This window comes from Ascaphus truei, chromosome 4 (assembly GCF_040206685.1).
Source record: "Ascaphus truei isolate aAscTru1 chromosome 4, aAscTru1.hap1, whole genome shotgun sequence".
NCBI classification, from domain to species: Eukaryota; Metazoa; Chordata; class Amphibia; order Anura; family Ascaphidae; genus Ascaphus; species Ascaphus truei.
In genome coordinates this window covers 316,025,171-316,046,547 of record NC_134486.1, presented here as the reverse complement: position 1 = coordinate 316,046,547, position 21,377 = coordinate 316,025,171, and the positions used below count along the sequence as shown (strand labels likewise).

Genomic DNA, 21,377 nt, shown 5'->3' with positions numbered 1-21,377 from the left:
TTAGGTAACACGCAGGCTGAAAGCTTATAGCATGGAGCAAAAGGTGGTACGTCTTGAAGTTACTGTAGGCAAAACTTGCAAGAGCTGTGACATGCAATTAATGGAGTAATAGCAAAGCATAACAAACAGGCAACACAATGGACTATATTTTATTGTACTGCACGTCCATTTAGAAGAGAGTTAAATAAGCCCAAGGTGGCAAAGTTAAAGTCAAAGCCCGACACTTATCTAAATAGGCCTACGTATCACTTAAGTGCTGTGAGCAACACGCACTCACCAGATAAGAGGTCTCCAGTGAGGGAATTTTCAGGCACAGGAGAGGCCCCATGCGGTGGGGATGAGAAAGCATCTTCCCAAAGCGAGAGGAAACAAGAGCCAAATCAGTTCATTCAGCAATGAGAAAAAACAAAAGTGCAGCAACAATTGATGGAGCCAAGAATGTCAATGAAAAAACGTGTCATGCTTTACCTGTGCCAAACAGGTCTATGCTAGGCGTAGCATCTGGCTTAGGAGCAGCAGCGGCCTCCGAAACAGACTCAAATAAATCTAAGACCAAATACAGGCATGTTATTCTCACTGGTTCTTAGAGCTGCCTCTAGTTAATGTACAAATCAGGGTTGGCTTTATGAATAACAGACAGGCATGCAAAAAGGAGTGCCCTGTGAATCCCATGACAAAGCAGGTTTAATTTGTATACTAGGATCACATACAGATGAATTTAGGCCATCAGAACTTCAGGTTCCAGCTTATCACACATGTACAGTAACAACAAGTCCAGGAAAAGGCCAAATATGGTCTAAGACATTGCCTGTAAATCAGCAATGCTTTTCATGACACAATAAATGAACATGAGAAGGCACATTGCTTCTTACAAACAAAAACACAAGCTGGACTTCATACGTTTTAAAGAGCGTAATCATATTGCATTCACGGTTTAAAAAAAAAAAGGCTAGAAGCCTAAATAAAGACATCACCATGGCTCTCTCTGATGCCCACACACCTATTCAGCCATGTAAGAATGATGCCAAAACAAGGGTGTATGTATACCAGACAGAAAATGAAGATATCATGGAGGTATCTTATGAGTTTTCTTTACTTACAGCTATTAAGCTATAGGATGTCAGTATATCTCTAGCTCTATCTATATAGCTATCCATCTACATTTGGAAATCTATTTCTAAACCATGTTAAAAGGGAATGCACAATACATAAACCACAACACTGTTGAGACGGTAATGTGATATGCCAGAAACATGAGAATTTGATTGGCGGCCTCATCTGTATGTTCACGTAAGGAAATGAAGGAAGAAAGACCAAATCAGAGCACCTAGATGGGCTGAATTTTTTTTTTATCTAAAAAGCAATGAAATAGAAGAATGCACCTCTATTAGAAAACAAAAAAACACAAGACATTTACCACCAAAGATATCTAGAGCAGGAGGAGCAGCAGCAGTTGTAGTGGTAGTGTTGGCGGATGTGGTGGTGGCAGCGGTGGTAGTGGTAGCAGCAGTTGTAGTAGTAGTAGCAGCAGCAGTTGCTGCAGCAGCAGGAGGAGGAGGAGGAGGAAGAGGAGTAGGAGTAGGAGTAGTTGCAAGAGCCGTAGCGGCTGTACTAGCTGTGGGGGTAACTACAGGAGCACTGGTCTCAGTTGGCTTCAAAGCAAAAAGGTCCAGTTCAGGAGCAGCCTCTGCACTACCTTCGGATGGGGCAAAAGGGTCTTATAAAGGAAGAAAGTGGAGAACAGATAGGATCAGTTAGGAAGGAATCAAGAGATCATTCTCAACTAAGGATCAGAAATACAGAGCATTCTAATCTAATGTTCTATGTGCGGGAAATTCATGCATCTACGGAACTAAAGCATCAGGCTTCCTGGTAGAAACAAGAGCTTATGGACTGCTACTGTACTTTCAAAACACTGTATTTAATATGGGCAGGGGTTTAAACCAAATGACTTACTGCATGAATCAACTAGAAAAAAACATCACAATAGCCGCATGAAATAATGCACAGAAAAAAGAAAAAAAAAATCATGTGAAAAAGCATAGTAAAGATTAAATCCAGTAGTACCGATCTGGGGTGTATCACTCGAGCTGGCCAATGTTAAACGGGATAAATGTGCTAGGTTACACATGACAAGGGCCAGTTGCAAAGGTATAGGGCATGGGTGGCCAACTGCAGTCCCCAAGAGCTACCAACAGGTCAGGTTTCACCACAGGTGGCTCAGTCATAATGACAGTTACCGATTATGCAGAACCAGGGGGATATCCTTAAAACCTGACCTGTTGGTGGCCCTCGAGGACTGGAGTTGGCCACCCCTGGTATAGAGCCAGTTGCAGAGGTATTTATTCCACTGTACTTTTTATTAAATGAAGGTATGGAAACAGCAAACATTGACTATTTCTGAACAGCGCACTGCAACCATCGCAAAACACTTCCTGGATGATGTACAAGAGTAAAAGTAAATTAACCCTCTACAAGGCATGCTAATAAAGGACAGGCTACCAAAGTGAAACCCACCGTTTCCAGAGCATGCATCAAGGGCTGCTGCAACAGGGGTAGGGGCGGGTGCCGCTACTGCCCCTTCTAGTGCTGCAGGGGCTTCCCCAGGAGAAGCGGCAAAGGCATCTGCAGGTGCATTTTTAAATTAAGAGAAGCCAAAAGGGGAGGGGAAAAAAGGGGAGAGAAAATAATAAGAAAATCAAAATTGTATTTTGGTATAATCCCCTTATACAACAAATGTTACCTTTTCAGAATGAACTATCCAATAGTTTATTTCCAATATAAAAGATAACATGCTCATATTGTATAAGGCCAGGACTCCATGCTTCTAGGTCCCGCAATGACTGAAAAGGAAGTGCAAGAAATCCAACCAAAAGAAATGCAGACGGGGGATGTCACTCAAGGCGAGAAACTTCCATGACTGCTATAATCCACTCAGCACTAAATGATGTTCTATCTTTTCAAAATATTCAAAGGGTTTTATTTTTTACTATTAAAAAGGAATGTTTTTCTTCGATATTAATCATTATTGTATACAATTGGTACAGTATAAGTGCATTGAGGCTGCAAAGCACAGCAAAAAGCAATCTTTGATGAATTGGGTTTTCCCCAGTCCTATCGAGCATTTTGTTTTAGAAAAACACTTCTTAAAATGGATACAAAAAAGTTGACTGTCGAAGGAAATAGTGCACTTAGCGGAAATGTTAGATTTACTGAATAATGCTTTCATTGGACTCGCTTGCAGTCAAGTCCGCTCCTTTATAATAAATGGTTTAATATAAAATAATATTATACATCTATAGTATAGCTATTACAACAATGATTTTACATGAATATAAATGAATAAACCTTTAATTGGACTGCATAATTTATTGAATCTTAACCTCAATTCTTTATTTTGGAAAATAATCTTACATTTGGTGCAGTGTGTCTTTCTCCTTTGAAGGTTAAACAAAAAGCACTGGTACTTTTATTAAAATATCTGTACTGTATATATACAATAACTGGAGAAAGGAAGGGCTAAAGAGACAAAATTAGCTATCCTTGTGTCCTTATGATTTTATTTTTCACAAAATAGGAATCATGTAATCTTGACAAAAGTAATGGAAATTGAACCAAAGCAAATCGCATTTGATTCTATGAACTGTACAAAATTTGATGACATAACATCTTTATCCCTAAATTATTGCAGAAGTTGCATAACACGCACTAGGAACTTATAAACTTTTCCCCAAATAAGTCCTGCATTTCCAAGGAAAGTTCAGTGTATTGCAACTAAAGGATTGGGTTTAATGACCATAACCGTTTCTTATAAACTGGAGCTATCACAATCAGGTTAATCGCGGTCTTCAAAAAATAAGTGGTACAGTACTGGATTGGATTTGAAGGAAGGTTGATTTGAAGGGATTTTAATCTCGTCTCAAAGGCTTCGACCCATTATTTAACTTCAATTTAGAGATCATAGAACATTTCTTCTCTAAAAACATTAACGCGCTGGTGCTTTTAGAATTAAAGAAGCAGATTTTTTTTTTTACACAGATAGGAATCTGGGGGTCTCTGGATCTGAACCGTGCTAATTTTAGACCCTCTGGTTCCAGAGATACTAACCGGGGAAGGTGCGGCCCGGAGCATTCCCTCCAGTGCAAACCTTATGGCGTTTAAATCTGCCACGTTCCGCGGGTCAACAGGAAGCTGCTTCGTCAGCAGTCGCGGCTTCCTACAGGCCTGCGTTATCCGGGCGATTTGAATACCATTAAGTACCAGGCAGCACTTTCCCCGATAGTGTCTCTCCGGATCCTGAGCAGAGGTGAAATGAACGCCGTTCAGTTCTGGAGACCCGCTGTTTCCCACCGATATTTTTAATTTAAAAAAAATATATATATATGTATTTTTTTTTATATATACGGTTTGCATTGAATCAATTTTTCTTAAAAAAAATAAATTAATTAAGTGGAACAGTGGGTTCAGAAACAAAAACCACGGTAAATGACCCTTACTACCAACAAATTCCCCCACTGAGCTGTAAACACATCTGAGGGACACAGGATATCATTAGAGATGTGCAAACTTTTTGCAGAAAGTATGTGATTATAGGCAGCACTTTTTGCAGGCATTGGCAAACTTTGCGAGTTTCCTTATTTGTGTATTAACAAAATTTACTTCTATCTAAAAGTTTGCAACAAGTTCACTTAATGCTTAACGTCATTGGGCGCTCTATGGTCAAAACATTTAGATTACTTTCAATTGTGATATAAGCATTTTTTTTTCATTTAAATAAAGTCGCGAGGCTGCTATTTAACCACTGAGGGGGAGAGAAAGTGTGACTGACTTTTGAACAATCTGGCCTGTTTTACTAGAAAGGTCGTCAATAGTTCGATACAATTATTCATAGGTTTTTCAAACTTTTTGGAAAAGTGAATCTGCAGGTTTGCACAGCGCCACAAAGCATCCGTTGTGTATGACAATTTTCCACAAGCAAAAAGGAAATACAACTAAATCTAAAACAAATACCACAAAATAGAAGTACGAAGCCTAGTATTATGATAAGGCAAAAGTCCATGGAATGGTACGTTGCCTGAGCATTTTCAATGACAGAACACCTACAAAAGAGCTATGTTGTTGAAAGCAATTTAAAACAATTAGCAATTCAGAAGTAAAAAATAAATCCATGTTTTAACTTGAGCTTCTCAACATGCAGCACTATTGTTTGGGTAATGTATCAGATATTCATTATATGCAGCATGTAGATTGCCACTTGTGAAGAAATAATGTTTTATTGTTGTAATTGTTGCTAGCAATGTAATCACCTGCATGTAATTTACATCTCTCTTGCGGTTACAAGTAATTCGCTTAGTTAAATAGACTGCACATAAAGCAATGGTAAATAGCTCCATCTGATCCGAAAAATCTTTAATAGTCCCTTGTCACCTTTTTTTTTTTTCACATTGCATATTTAGGTGGGTAGGGTTAGACCTGAAAGTTAATGGCAGAACTGAGAACTATTCAAAGGTTTCACCCCCCCCCCCCCCAGACGACTGCTATAAAATGCAAAAAGAACACAATATTAAAGTAACGTCTTGAATAGTGGTTACTGGTTCATACTGTAAATCAGCATTAGTCATTTGTAGTGAAGATATTGATTGGTGCGGTAACATTGCCTGGTTATATGAAGAACAAAGGGAATAACTTTAAAACAAGGGCCATGTGCATGTTTATTTCCCGAAATATTTCTTCCCAATACTATACAGTAGGGCGGCTGTTTTCACCTCTCTAATCCTGTCCCTGCTCGCCGCTATGTTAAACAATGGATTTTACTCTAAAAAATATTAGTCCAAAACCTAAATGAATATGGCTGCTAAGCCTCTCACCTCAAAGAACCTTATCTGAAAAGATTAGGGATATATATATCTATATATATAGATATATATATATAGATATATATATATATCTATATATATATATATTATATAAAGTCTTTAAAGTCTGCATGAAAAACTGCTCTGTGCTGCCCGGTGGAGTGGGCAAAGTGAGAATAAACAGCAGGAGTTGACATGTGAACTGATGGCTTTGTGCCTTTTTAAATAAATCAAAATTAAATGAGAACAGTTAGGAAAAATAAATGAAAATATATATGTTTGTGTGTGTATTTATTTTTTATATGAAAGGATGCTTCCATCTAGTGGTGATAATTGATTCTGCAGAGAAACACTTACAGTAAGTGCACGGTTCACCTGTAATGGTCAGTTTTGAAAAGTATGTTTTATCGGTAGCTGTTACATTTAAATAAATCAAGACACCCTCCAAATCATAAAAATTATTTACCCATCGCTTTATTTTTACAGGTCATTTAGCCAGCCAGCGTAGTCACAGGTTAGTGACTTTAGCGGAGGGTGTGTAATCTGAAGATGGGGGGTGGGGGGGCGGGGGGCGAGATGGGAGCTCTTTATTCCTGCCCAGATCTGAACGAAAAAAATATCTTGTACACAGATTGTTTCATTCTTGCACACGGTAGGCTTAGCAATTTTATTATTTTCAATACGGCAAGCATATGGGCAATTTATGTATGGCTGCTTTTACCTCAACTTTCACATAAAGTGTCCAGAACTGGGCATTTTGCCACTATCATGTCAGCGCCGGTATTTTGCCGCCGAGGGACCATTCGCCACAGCTGCTGGACACTCAGCCACCGGTCGTTTCGCCAATAAGGCAAGTTAACTTAAGGGGTTTTGGGGGCTTGGGGTAAGAGCGCGTTAGGATTACAGATGCAGACACGAGTATTCTGGGGCAGTCTCACTATAAATGCCTCAACATTTCAGTGAGATTCTTAATGGCCCATTTGATTAACACAGCAGGGGTCGTCCCTGCAGTCCAATTCAATATGAATTGGACTGCAGGGACCCCTGCTGTGTTAATCCGATGGGCCATTAAGAATCTCACAGAAATGTTGAGGCAATTATAGTGAGACTGCCCCAGAATCTCCCAGAATTTCCCAGGTACAAGTGTTCTAATACTGGTGGCTGCATCTGTAGGTGTTTTTAGGGGATTACAGCTGTCGGAGATATTAAATACTTATGCCACTCATTCAAGGGCCGCACCTTGGTTTCTAATATTGACACAACAATTGGAAATATCCCTCTATTTTGAAAATAAACCCTGCTGGCTAACATGCTCCACGGAATGGAAAATCGAACATAACAGATCAGCTTTAATCAAAAATATGAATGAGCTATATTTAGGTCAGAGCCCCCCCAGTAGTTCCCAAGACACCCCTACCTTTCTAGTTACCAGTGTTTCTGCTCCCACTTGGGAAATGAACGCGGCCGTCAAATTGGCTTTATTTGAAGGAAGCAGACCAGCAAGTAAAACTGTCAATAGTTTGGATAACAGGGGTCCCCTAAAACTAAAAACTAGCATGGTTCAGCTCCAAGGGAACCCCCATTCCAAGTCTGCAAAAAGAAGAAAATGAATAGCGAAAATGGGGAGGATTGTTGCTCTAAAGTTGTAACCCTTTGGGTGCCTTATAGTCACGGGGTCTGGCACTCCAGGGTCTGGCCCCATCATGTAGTATTTACATCGTTATCGTCCTGCTCGTTTTTCCGGACTCCTGTGGAGCAATTTATAAGGAAGGGGAACGTTAGGACTCCTCCCCTTCTGCCATCAGTGACGAATCGGTGGGCGTGGCCCCACCAGCTTGCAAAAGGGGTTAAACAGGACAGTTCCGCCTAGGTTTCCCCCTCCCCTCCCTCCCCATATAGGTGGGAAGCAGAGGACATCTGGTGCAGAGTCGCAGTAATATCAGCTCTTGGACCCCCTGCTTCCCGAGATACTTGTGTCCATAGGTGCTGCCGGCAGTATGTGATGGCCGGGTGAAGCATATAGAGGCTGCAATTCCCTGCTGGCGCACGTGACACAGGGGATATAAACCTCCAAGGAGTACCAACGGCACCTACAGAGGTCAGCATCTTAGGAAGCAGGGGGTACCAGAGAGGAACGAGGTCTGCTTCCAAGTTAAGGGAAATAAAAAAAAATAATAAAAAGGGAGGACTACTTGGTATTTAAATAACTTCCACATTCTACATCATTTCATTAATTAGATTAACTTGAGGATCAATGGTTACTGTAAGGTGTAACCGCGTGCATTGTGGCCGACAAGCGGGTCAAGGGCAGGACTAGACTTCTACGACACGCATAGTACAGGTTTATAATACATATATGTGCCGCAATACACCTGGAAAACAAACTGTAATGCATATAGTTTAGCACAACTCCTGCAGTGGACAAGCAGAGCTGTAATAGAACCATACTAACCTCCAAAAAGATCAACTTCAGCAGTGGCAGTGGCGATAGTTGTAGCAGAAACGGAGGCAGCTGTCGTTTCAGTAGGTGCAGCAGTAGCAGTAGGAGCATTAAGTTCAGTTGAAAAGGGGTCAGAAAGCTGAGGAGCCTCTGAGGTAATAGTGGTGGAAGGCGCAGAGAGAGAGTCTGCATGTAACCAAGGGTGGAGATTAAAAGCAAACTGTCAGAGGTAGAGAGGCACAGAAACACAGATTGTGATGGACAGAAAGTCAGATGAAATACTACTCACCCTCACCCAAAAGATCTGTGATGTTGTCCAATAGGTAAGCAAGGTAAACAAATGGAAATAGTGTAAGACGTCTGACATAAGCAAAATGTTTAGAACGTCACCTGCAGTCTATTAAAGCAGCAGTAGTACATCCCCCCGCCCCCTTTTTATATTTTAATATGTAGAGCATGTGACAATGTATAATTCTACATTCTTATCCAAGCTGGCGATCGTTTGGTGCTCTTTTTTAAGTCTGTAAAAATCCTGATTGTGTGCCTAACAAAATGGCTGCCTTTCAGTTTCAATCAATCCTTCAGTCAGTGCCCCACAGCAACTACCATATATCCTGATATTACTAAGGTAACATTGACTATTGTTACAGTTTATAGCTCAAACTGCTGGGAACATTGGCAACAAATTATCAAACAGGAAAGTGTTGCAAAGATCTTGCACTGCTGGGGAAGTGCTAAAACCTTCTATAGGAATCAAATAATGATCAGTATATTAAAGCAGCAGTTCAAGCTGCCATTTAAAAAAAAAAATCCCAATTCAATATGTACATCAATACAATCTGCACACTGACAAGTGTTTCGCTAAGTTGCCAATCGATCCATTCGCAGAATCTGGGGTTATTTAATTCACTGTTAGGACTGCACAAGAGTACCCAAGATGCAAAGTTCTGTGTGGAAGATCATGTGAACAGGCAGGCACTAGAAACAATTGGTGCACTCCTAGAGGCTCAGGAACCAGCGCCTGTCTCAGAAGAGGAAGGGAGTGTGACTTTGTAAATGGTTTCTATAGAAATAAAAAATGCTTGCTACATTAGAATACATTAAAAATGTCTTTAAAATTTAGTTTTTTAAATGCTACAAGTATTTTCTCATAGTACAGAAGTGATTTATTTAAATGATAAAAAAACACATGTAGGATATTGCTTGTACAGCAGCTTTAAAACTTATTAAAAAGGCATTAAGAGTTGAATTTAAAAAAAAAAGTGAGAGAAAAACCCAGTGTCCTTATTTTCTAATACCCAGAACTGATTTACTTTAAAAAAAAATAAAAAAATAAAAAAATTATATACAGTATATATTTTTTTTCACACGGTTTGCCGCTTTAAAATAAAGAAATCAGGAAACGCCAGGTATGGAAAGTGCAAGCTAAATGCTTGACCTCCCACAAATACCCAGTACAATTAATTAAAGTATTATACGACATCAATAGCACTGGTGCAGTTTCCTTCCTCTGTGCAGAAAATGTAGGTGGAGTTAGCCACTGGTCCTACTGTAGTAGAAATCCTCTATATGTAAGAAACAAGAACAAACTTGTTTGACGTATCTTGACGCCCTCATTGTTTCACTTGAATGTGTGTGCCAGTGAGGGCCAGGTCAATTGCTTTGAACTCAGATCATTTAATTAGAGTGTAAACTTCTATAGCCCAGAGCAGCTTTTCAGGCTGTTTTCAGTCAAAAATCCCCATTGAAGTGTGGGTATTTCCCACTGAAAATGACCTGAACGTGTGCTTTGATGTATATAGAATAAGGCCCTTAGTGGTGAAGAAGTCTGAAATGCATACATTTAAAAGGAAATGCAGTGCATATGGATACACATCTGTGTTATCTAAAAACCACTGTACATCATAGTATCTACCATAAAATCCAAAAGTACTATATTTTTAAAGAAGTTTCAAACAACATTGAGATCTCAGAGTATGTTAGGTGAAAATGATATCCATAATTATTGTGACAGACAAAACCAATGCAGAAAACCTTTAAAGAAAAGTAACGCACGCTGCACATTTCATAATACATATACTTATACCAGGATGCAAAGATAACTTCAGCCTATGTTCCTCCCGCTGGCTCTGCAAAGCCCTCATCTTGTTGCAGATCAATGCACATATTAGATTATTGAATAGACACTGCCTGTCAAGTATTTTTCAGCATGACCTGCAACAAAAATACTTCTTTGCACTACATTGAGTTCTTGATACATAGACCTCCAAGGATTTTATAAATTCATTAGTTGATTGTTCTACTTAATTTTTGCCCTGTACTGGAATGGCTTTAGGAAGTGTTTGCACTGAAAGTACAGTACATGTTTAACTGTCCCAGAAATATCTCCAACCCCCTTCATCTAGACAAAAACCATGTATTGCCCAGTGAATTCACCAGGGTGCCATTGTATATCAACGTTTAACTAACCCGGGCTGGAGTTCAACACTGCATTAGATGCATAGATTTTCATGAGCTTTGTGTATGAAACACTGCAGTGAGTTTGCCTACAGTGGTTACATTACCTCTTTACAGACATACCCCGCTTTAAGGACACTCACTTTAAGTACACTCGCGAGTAAGGACATGTCGCCCAATAGGCAAACGGCAGCTCATGTATGCGCCTGTCAGCACATCCTGAACAGCAATACCGGCTCCCTACCTGTACCGAAGCTTTGCGCAAGCGGGGAGACTATAGAGCCTGTTACAAATGTGTTATTTACATCACTTATGCACGTATATGACGATTGCAGTACAGTACATGCATCGATAAGTGGGGAAAAGGTAGTGCTTCACTTTAAGTACATTTTCGCTTTACATACATGCTCCGGTCCCATTGCGTACGTTAATGCGGGGTATGTCTGTACATGTCTATCAGCTATTCAAGAGGAGGATGAAGATTACCTCTCCAGGGACACAACACAAGGAAGTTTAATAATTATTGAAAGACTACAGCCCAGAAAGATCTTATGATGCAGATATTGCACATGTTCAACCATCGCAGGGTCATATCTTTCCCCCCCCTCGTCAAGATATCCAAAGATGACCCTACTTTCTTGATCCCGAGCCGTGACGTTGTCACTCTATTTTTTGTTATCTAAACATCCACCAACCAAGGCTGAATATGGACTAGACCACTACAGCTATACTGCATTGGACATGGTTTTCCATGTATCTTGACAGCCCTTTTGACTTTGCAGCGTGGTAGCAACTGTGGACTGTTGTCTAGAGGAGTTATATTACTCCTAGTCTGCTTTGGATATGCTTGGGCCACAGTCACCTCAGTACCTTAGACTGAGTACCCAGTTGTTGCTGCCTTTTGTCATATTACATAGGTTTCCTGTTTCAGTGCAATGTTGGTTTGGATTTTAGAGTATTACTCTCCGATTCTACGGACCTTTTTTTCACGCTATTCAGCATCAGTTGCTTCATGGTCGAATCCGAATGTACCTTAATTTATATAGTGTCACTATTCTTACTACAATCACAATATTGTTACTTTATTATCCTATACTGTAGCGCCGACGAGTATTCTAAAACAAATCTGGGGACATCACCAACAAGATCCAGGTACATGCTGGGTACATACTGCAAAACTTCCCTGACATTTCTGCAGACAGACTAATGGCCCATTGGATTAACAGCGGGGGTCCCTGGCAGTCCCATTCAAACTGAATGGGACTGCCAAGGACCCCTGCTCTGTTAATCCAATGGGCCATTAGTCTCTGCAGAAATGTCACTGAAATGTTTCCAGCATGTACCCAGATCTTGTTGGTGATGTCCCCAGATTTTCCAAGGCAAGTCTAAGGCAAGTTTTAGAATACTCGTCGGCGCACCTGTATGTATAATTTGGTGTGGTACTGTAAGGATTCTGCTTGATCCGTGCCGGGTTTTCACTAGGATCCAGGTTTTCTGTCTCTCCTGGCCTTTCTGCTCACTGTGGCCATTTTGGGTACTGGCAGTCTGCTCTATAAGGCTGCAGTTCCTGGTGGGAGTCACCGAGCAAAGTCCTGTTTGCTGCAGCTCCGTTTGATCTTCGCTGTCACACATTACCCCTTCGCCTATTTGGAATCCCTGTTGCTGACCCCGGACCGTGACCCCGACCTCGCTGCCTTCCACCAGCCTGACCTTTGCCTGTCGCCTGGACTCTGCACCTCTCCCGCCAGCCCATACCTTTTGCCTGGACTCCGCACCACTGCCGCTAGCCCTGACCCCTGCCTGCTTACAGACTATGAATACTCTTACAGGACTCTCTCCCTGGGCTCTGGTCGGTTATTCTGCATTCCTTCCTCAGTCCTGCGAGTCCGCCTCCTGATTCGAGACGAGCACCGTCACAGGTACATTGTTTCCATCAGTTTGGTGCATGTGTGGTTCAGACATATTGTGGACTGTTGCACACACCATCTTTCAGAAAACAAAATGTGTGCATGTTTTGCCTTTTCCTCCTGATTCTGTGCTGGGTCTTCTGGCCCATTTCGTTGTCACCTGTTGTCATAGACCTATTTCAGTTTACACCCATATTTAAAAGGTCTTGATTTTTCACACAAAAAGGACATTTGTGTTCCTTGTGTAGCTCCCCTTTGGGACTACTATTTCAGTTAAGGTGTTAACAGCCTTAATCGGTTAACTGTGTGGGCTCATTCAGGTTACTGCCTTTCCTAACATGTGATGTAGGATGACTGTGCAGAAGGGATTGCCACTTCCCTGTATGACTTGTGACCAGTGATGTCACTATAGGGAGATAGTGCATATATAGTGCCGTCCAATGTTCTAGAAACAGGTTCCTCAGAGTTCTCCTGGGATCCTCAATGTGAGTCCTGTATATAGGTTTCAGTGTATAGATTAGTTTATTAAGATGCGTCCTATCACCCTTTTGTTTTCCGTTTAGGAACGTGCCCCTTTAATTAAGCGCTGGTAGTATGGGTCCAAGATTGTTCTCACTATTGAACGGGAGGAAGCATGCTTTCAGTGTTCGTAACTCCGGACTGTGTTTGGATCAGCCCAATCGGAAGGTCCCTTCTGCAATCCTGACCAAACAGTTGCAGGTTCCTAATTCAGCAGCCTGAAGTGTATTCAAGAGAGAGGTCCATTTAACATGGGGCATCACCAACTATGCAAGAGACTGACAATTTAACACTTACTGCGGGTAACAAGCCAAGTACCTCCAAAGCATAAGTGTGAGAGATACAAAAGGGAAGTCCTGAATATTAATATTTGCCACGTGTTATCAGTGAAGTATGAAGTATGTCAATGTCTGAAGCATTAGTAACGGATTTCCAATAAAGCACTTGGTTTATAGAAGCTCCTGGGGCCCATCCTTCCTACAATCAATCTTCCACACCCAGCCTGCACCTACCCAGCACCCTAAAAAGGTATGATAGATTGACTGTATACATGGCAGTGCTCAATATGATGTAAACTCCTTTGGAGCCAGGTAAGGAGGGTTACACTTGTATATCAGCAAAAATCCATTAGTCATCAATAAAGAGCATCAGTTGACTGTCCCTCACGCCACATTGTCCATGCTTCCGGATCTGACCACCCCCAGTGTTAATCCTTTGGCACTGGGGCACCCTATCTCAATGCCAGCAAAATGCAGCTTTGCCACATCTGTATACAGTATACATAAACACACAGATTGAATGTCAGTAATACAAATAATCTCAAATAAGGTTTCTCATGTAGTGTTTAGTAGCAATAGCAGCATGTAGCACCCTAGTATTAACACAACTTTAAAAAAATTTTTTATCTGTATCCTCAAACTAAAACATCCCAATGTCTCCATCAGCAATGCATCGAGCTGCAGAAGTCAAGAGCAAAGCACTTTGTAGATCTACTGTGGAAACATTTTTTTTTTTTTTTAAGAGTATGTAGCTTCATAGTGCAATGGTACATAATCTTCAGTCAATATTTCCTCAGTCCTAATATGTAATGTGTCTGAAAATGGGTGAGAAAGGAGAAAATTTAAACAACTTACCGTAATTTTCTTTTCCTGGAACCATGGCAGTGGGCACCATTGGGTTAATCCCTTCTCACTCTAGGTAGGACAGGAAATAGACTTTTGCAGGTAGGCCATATAAGGCCCCTCCCTCTACCTGCACCTTAGTCTTACGATTCTTCCATAGCTGAAAAATATAACTGATAGGCATTAGACATACATAGGGAGGGTAACTATGTGCCCACTGCCATGGTTCCAGGAAAAGAAAATTACGGTAAGTTGTTTAAATTTTCTCCTTTCCTAATCACCCTGGCAGTGGGCACCATTGGGACATACCCAAGCAGTGCAAATTTTAGGGAGGGATACATCAGAATAGACAACACCAGTTTAATGCCTTATCAGTTTGACCTTTATTAATACACTTTACACTTTATTTCACTACAGTTTCTAACACTCTACGCCCAAAGCTTGCGTCAGCTTAAGATTGTACGTCTAGTCTGTAGTATTTCAAGAATGTATTGAATGAGGACCAGACAGCTGCTTTGCATATTTGTCCGGGTGTAGCCTGGGCCTTAAATGCCCATGAAGTAGCCATGGCCCTTGTAGAATGAGCTTTAACGTTCAAAGGTTTATCTTGTCCTTTGCTTTCATAAGCTTTTTTAATACAAGACACAATCCACTGGGAAATTGTTGTCTTTGATGCTGCTTGTCCTTTCATTGGTCCCTCTGGAATGATGAATAATTTGTCTGACTTTCTGATATCTCTCATCCTTTCTAGGTACACTTTAAGACATCTTACCACGTGTAACTTGTGTAGTCTTTCTTCTTTCTTATTTTTTGGTTCTGGACAAAATGACGGAATCACAATTTCTTGATTCATGTGGAACTGTGATACCACCTTTGGCAGGAATTGATGTACTGGTCTAAGAACTGCCTTGTCTTGATGTATGACTAGGAATGGTTCCTTGGTAGATAGAGCCTGTAGTTCTCCCACTCTCCTTGCTGAGGTGATTGCTATCAGAAACACCATTTTCCATGACAACCATTTTAGGCCTATCTCCTGTATAGGTTCAAACGGAGCTGCTGTTAATACATCCAACACTAGAGACAAGTCCCATGTAGGTACCCTGTTCTTGATTTGAGGTTTTAACCTTTTAACTGCTTGAAAAAACCTGATCATCAATCTTTCCATTGCCAGATTTCTTTCCAACAAAGCTGATAGTGCAGACACCTGTACTTTCAATGAGCTGAGACTGAGACCTTTCTCAAATCCTTTATGCAGGAACTCCACTATAGATACAATTCTTGGTGAAAGGAAATTTTCTTTCTCTTTTTCACACCAATCACAAAAGCAAAGCCAGATTCTATGGTATACTCTTGATGTGGAACTTTTCCTTGCTTGTAACAGGGTTTGAATTGTTTTGTCTGAACAACCTTTCAGTCTCAATGTTTCCCGCTCAATCGCCATGCCTTCAAAGCCCATTGTTTGGCATTCGGATGACATATTGGCCCTTGTCGCATCAACCCTTTGCGATCTGGTATGTGCCATGGTGTATCTACTGCCATATTTACCAAGTGTGTAAACCAAAGCCTTCTTGGCCAGTATGGTGCTATGAATATCACCTCTGCTCTGTCTTCCCTGATTTTCCTGATTGCTTTCGGAATTAGAGGAATTGGAGGGAACAGGTATCCCAACTTGAAGTCCCATTTGAGACTGAGAGCATCTGTAGCTTGTGCGCTTGGATGAAACTGTCTGGCACAGTAGTTCCTTACTTTGCGATTCTGGTGTGTCGCCATGAGATCTATGTCTGGTTGACCCCATCGCTCTACCAGTTCTTGAAATACTTCTGGATCTAATGCCCATTCTCCTGGGTGTATGATGTTCCGACTTAGAAAGTCTGCTGTGACATTTTCTAGTCCTGGGATATGTATGGCTGTAATATCCGACAAGTGGCACTCTGCCCAAAAGAGTATTTCTGCTGTGAGGTTCATCAGCTTTCTGCTCCTGGTTCCTCCTTGTTTGGCTATATACTTGACAACTGACCTGTTGTCTGATTCTATCTTTATACAGCCACCTCTTATCTGGTCTTGGAAAGCTTCTAGGGCCCTTTGTACTGCTTTTAATTCCAGTAGATTTGATGGCAGGTGCTTCTCCTGATTTCCCCAGGCTCCTTGCACCACCTTTTCTCCCATCTGGGCCCCCCAACCTGTTTTGCTCGCATCTGTTGTAATTTTTAACCAGTGTACTGGTTGTAGCGTTTTCCCTTTCTCCAGGTTTCGGGTATCTTCCCACCACTTTAACTCCTGTTTTGTGTGTGGTTGTAACAAGATTCTTTGTCTTGTGTCTTTGTGATTCCCGTTCCATTGTTGTAGAAAATTGTTTTGCAGTGGTCTCATATGTAGTGCTGCCCATTTTGTGACGCTTAATGTTGAAGCGAATTTCCCTAGGAGTTTCATGCATTCTTCTGCTGAAGTCCTGGTAGCTTCCCTGAGCTTCCTTGTTTGTACGGCTATGTCTTGCCTTGGTAGTCTCACTTCTCCTTTTTCTGTATCGAATTCTACGCCCAGAAATCTTAACAGCTGAGTAGGTACGAGATGGCTCTTGTCTCTGTTTATTAACCAACCGTGATGTTCTAGGAAGGAAAATTACCATTTTTTGGTCTTGTTGGAATTTCTCCAAATCCTTTGATTTTACCAGGATGTCGTCCAGGTAAGGGTATATTTCTACCCCCCTTTCTCTCATTTCTGCCACTAGAGGGGCTAGAACCTTTGTAAACGACCTTGGGGAAGTAGCCAGACCAAATGGCAGTGCTGTGTACTGATAATGATCTTGATTTACTGCAAGCCTTAGGAATCTTTGATGTCCCTTTGCTATGGGCACATGTAGATAAGCGTCTTTTAAGTCTATCGCCACCATCCAGTCTCCTGGTTGTACCTCCTGAATAATCAGATTCAAAGACACCATCTTGAATTTTCTTATCTTCAAGAATGAATTTACCCTTCTTAGGTCTAGGATTGCTCTGTAATCCCCTGTAGGTTTTTTTACTAGAAAAATCCTGGAATAAATTCCGTTTCCTCTGTCTTCCTGAGGTACCTTCTTTATTACTTCTGCTTGTAATAATTTCTTTAAAGCCGAATGCATCTGTCTTTTTTTCTCTTTGGACTGTATCCATGTTATTACGCCCATATTCCTTCTTGGTATCTCCCTGAATTCTATACTGTATCCTTGACGAATGGTCTGTAATACCCACTCGTCCTGTATTGTTTGGGCCCATGTTGCAGAAAACTGTCTCAGCCGCCCTCCTACGGACAACTGCTGGGCCCTCTGACCTTCATGTGGATTTATTCTTTGTGAATGATCCTCTTCCTCTGGGGCCACAAAAAAGCCGATTCTGGCCACCTCTCCATGTTGTTTGCCTTGGAAAAGACCTACCAGGCCTATATGCCTTTGCTTCTTTATACTGATTTCTATTAGTCTGTTGGAAGCCGAATCTTCTGGCTCTGTATTCCTGAGGTAAAAAAGTGTTCTTCCCTCCTGATGCTTTTGTTATTATTGCATCTAGTTTGCTGCCGAAGAGGAATTCACCTTCAAATGGTAATGCACACAAAGTGTTCTTTGATGCTGTGTCAGCCATCCACTGTCTGAGCCATAAAGCCCTTCTTGCTGATACCGCCAGCGCCATAGATTTGGCAGCTAATTTTACTGCATCCAATGAGGCTTCCGCTATGTAATCTGTTGCCCATTTTACTTCTGACAGTGCTTTAAGAATAGCACTTCTTTTTACGCCTTTGTCTATTGCCTCTTCAATGTTGGCAATCCACACTCGCATAGCCCTTGCTGTTGACGTAGTTGCTGTGGCTGGTTTGTAGGCTGTTCCTGCGGTAACATATGCTTTTTTCAATACATAATCCATCCTTTTATCCATAGCGTCCTTTAGTGACGCCGCTTCCTCTATTGGGATTGTGGTCTTTTTTTACTATTCTGGAAATAGCAGTATCCACCTTTGGGCTAACCTCCCAATTTTTTACTTCTTCTTGCGGGAATGGATACATCTTCCCAAATCTTTTAGGCGCAAATATTTTGGCGTCTGGTCGAGCCAATTCCACCTGAATGAGGTCTTTAATCACTTGGTGGATAGGAAAAACTCTACCCTTTCTTTGTCTTGCCCCAAAAAGTTCATCTTTCTTGTGGGTTAACTCCTCGGTGTCCTCTAGTTCTAACGCCTGTCTCATGGCCTTGATAAGTGGATCCACCATTTCTACATCAAATTCAGATTCTTCCTCCTGAATATCTTGATCTGATGAATCCATATCTCCCTCTGATACTTGAAAGCAATCAATTTCAGACTCATCTGCCGAAAAAACCTTTCCCCCTATCCAGACTGGTTTGGGATCTAGATCTTTTTTGCGTAGGGTTAACAGCTTGCTGGACTGCTTCATCCACACTCTGTTTAACTGTCTCCTTCATCAATACAAGGAAAGTGCTCATCTGTTCATTGGCATCACCTGCTGCTGTCTTAAGACAATCTTTACATAATTTCTTCCCTATTAGAGCTGGTTTCTCACAAGCTGAACACCATTTCGTTTTTTTAGCAACCTTTCTTTTATGTTGCAGGGATTCCCCTGTCCCTTTTGAAGATTCTGCTTCTGGGAGGGTAACGACCGAACTAAATTATAAAAACAAAATAAATACTAAACATACACCCTAATGTAAATATACCATCTCTCTTTCCCATGTAGAACTAAAACTAAGGACTCACCTAGTCTTGGGAACTGAAGTTTTGGGTGTTTCCTTTGAATCCATATCCAGCACTTGGCTTCTCCCTGCTGAGCGTTCCATGCTGCAGCTCTCACTCACACATACACACAGTGCGGTCGTCGCTTCTCTGACGTCATCAAGTGCTCGTGCACGGCTCGCGTGTCTGTGCACGTATCTGCCGGCCTGCCGTGACGCGCGCGCTCCCGAGCGGCCGCGTGCACTGTACCCTTTTACCGCAGTATTTCAGATACTCACGCGGTCAATATGAACCTCCTTCGGTTCGCAGCAGAGTTCCTGGGGTAGTTCACCGCCGCGTCCCAGACGTTTGCGCGGTCAATTGAGCCTTCCTCCGCTCGCAGCTATGGCTGCTCCCCCCTCTGCGTGTAGCGGGCTGCTGGGTACTTTACCGCAGCGTACAAGACGCTAATGCGGTGAGTCTGGGCCTCCACGGCTCCCAGCTGCAGCTGCTGTGCGCCTTCGATTGGTCCTGGGCTTTGCACCTAAGCTTCCCCGCCCGCGGCTGCAGCTGCTCCAGGGTCTCCCCCGACTCTAAGGGGTCTCCGTCTTGCCACCCGTAGGGCGCGTCGACCGGAGCTTCAGGGCAGAGAGGCTGAGACCCTGGATATCTGCACAAGGTGCAGTAGGTGAGTCCTGTTAGAAAATAAAAAATCCTACTCCTAGCTGTGAGGACAGGAAAAAGACTAAGGTGCAGGTAGAGGGAGGGGCCTTATATGGCCTACCTGCAAAAGTCTATTTCCTGTCCTACCTAGAGTGAGAAGGGATTAACCCAATGGTGCCCACTGCCAGGGTGATCAGGAAAATGTATATGCTACTTAATATACGAACTAGACCAATGTTTTTCAACAGGGGTTCCTAGGAACCCTTGGGCATCACTGGTACAATTTTCGAATTACCTGAAAATTGCAAAGACAGAAGAATTTACAAAGCATCTGATCTCAGACGCGCTATTAGAGAGGGTTGGGGTTCCTTACAAAGCATCTGATCTCAGACGTGCTATTAGAGAGGGTTGGGGTTCCTTACAAAGCATCTGATCTCAGACGTGTTATTAGAGAGGGTTGGGGTTCCTTACAATGCATCTGATCTCAGACACGCTATTAGAGAGGGTTGGGGTTCCTTACAAAGCATCTGATCTCAGACGTGCTATTAGAGAGGGTTGGGGTTCCTTACAAAGCATCTGATCTCAGACGTGTTATTAGAGAGGGTTGGGGTTCCTTACAATGCATCTGATCTCAGACACGCTATTAGAGAGGGTTGGGGTTCCGGAGAATTTCACAATATAAAAAGGTTCCTTATCAAAAAAAAAAGTCAAAAAACACTGAATAGGATCGATAAATATGGCTCACGCCTGGGATGTTATCTGAATCAGATGTGAAATATTGTACCAACATGTTAAGTTAGTAGTTTGTTTTTTTTTTTGTTTTTTATAAAATAGATTAAGTAAAAAAAAAATAGATTATCGGCAAAATAAATCAAGAGCATTACAGACAGAAGGTTATGCAACTAAATTAGATCAAAACAGAAAATTAGAGAAAAATGTAAATGATACAATGGGAGGACGCAGCTCCGTTAGACCACAAAATCAGCCAATATAAGACCCCAAACTAGACCTATTCTATCTACAAAACAATTCTGAACCCAATCCGATAAGTGAATACCAACACAGAAATTATAACAGGCGGAGCTGCACCAATCCCACCCACGCATTTGCTTCGATATAAACGGGAAATGTAGATTATAAAACAATGTAAGTGTACAAACACTATTTTTCTACTGTACCCAAAAAGTCAATGTTTGCAAGAAATATGCATCACTAATAAAGATGTGGAAAAAAAAAACCCTCACTGAACTAGACTATAATAACCAATTTTGCAGAACTGTTGGAGTTAAAACATTTTCTTAGAAAAATATCATACAAATTGATTAATACATCTGTTATTATAGAGCGGGTACATTGGTTTGGTTTTCCCTAACCAACATTGTTAACTGGAATTTTAACAGAAATGGGTGCAACACATTTTTATGCAAACAAAGCACACAGTAATAATAATAATAAATTACAGTTTTGTCAACACAGCAAGTTTAAGGCTTAAAGTACAGCTTTCTAAAGTATCAAATGAATAAATGGGTAAGATACAGCAGGTGGGAAGCAAAGTGTTTGGAACACAAAGACTTACCTCCCCACGCACTGGCTCCTGCAGGAGCCGCAGGGGCAGACTGTGCAGTACTGCTGAAGTCTGGCTGCAAATCTAGAAGATCATTGGACAGTTTCGTTGAACTGTAAGAGAGAGAGAAAAAATAATTAATTATTCCCTGTCCTAAGCATGC

The 21,377-nt window shown here is 41.5% G+C and overlaps 1 protein-coding gene across 9 annotated transcripts in view; it reads right to left on the bottom strand.

Annotated features, from left to right (window-relative positions):
• SNAP91 (synaptosome associated protein 91) overlaps positions 1-21,377 on the bottom strand; it is a 177,091-nt gene that overhangs the window by 23,784 nt on the left and 131,930 nt on the right. For 6 of the 9 annotated variants that reach the window (XM_075597913.1, XM_075597917.1, XM_075597918.1 and 3 more), the window contains 7 exons: positions 21,227-21,327; positions 8,585-8,599; positions 8,308-8,481; positions 2,518-2,625; positions 1,418-1,717; positions 469-546; positions 278-349 (listed from right to left, as the gene is read on the bottom strand). In XM_075597913.1, the coding sequence (XP_075454028.1) occupies positions 278-349; positions 469-546; positions 1,418-1,717; positions 2,518-2,625; positions 8,308-8,481; positions 8,585-8,599; positions 21,227-21,327 (848 nt within the window). The remainder of the gene's footprint in view (positions 1-277; positions 350-468; positions 547-1,417; positions 1,718-2,517; positions 2,626-8,307; positions 8,482-8,584; positions 8,600-21,226; positions 21,328-21,377) is intronic. The other 3 variants (XM_075597919.1, XM_075597920.1, XM_075597921.1) reach the window with 3 other exon arrangements.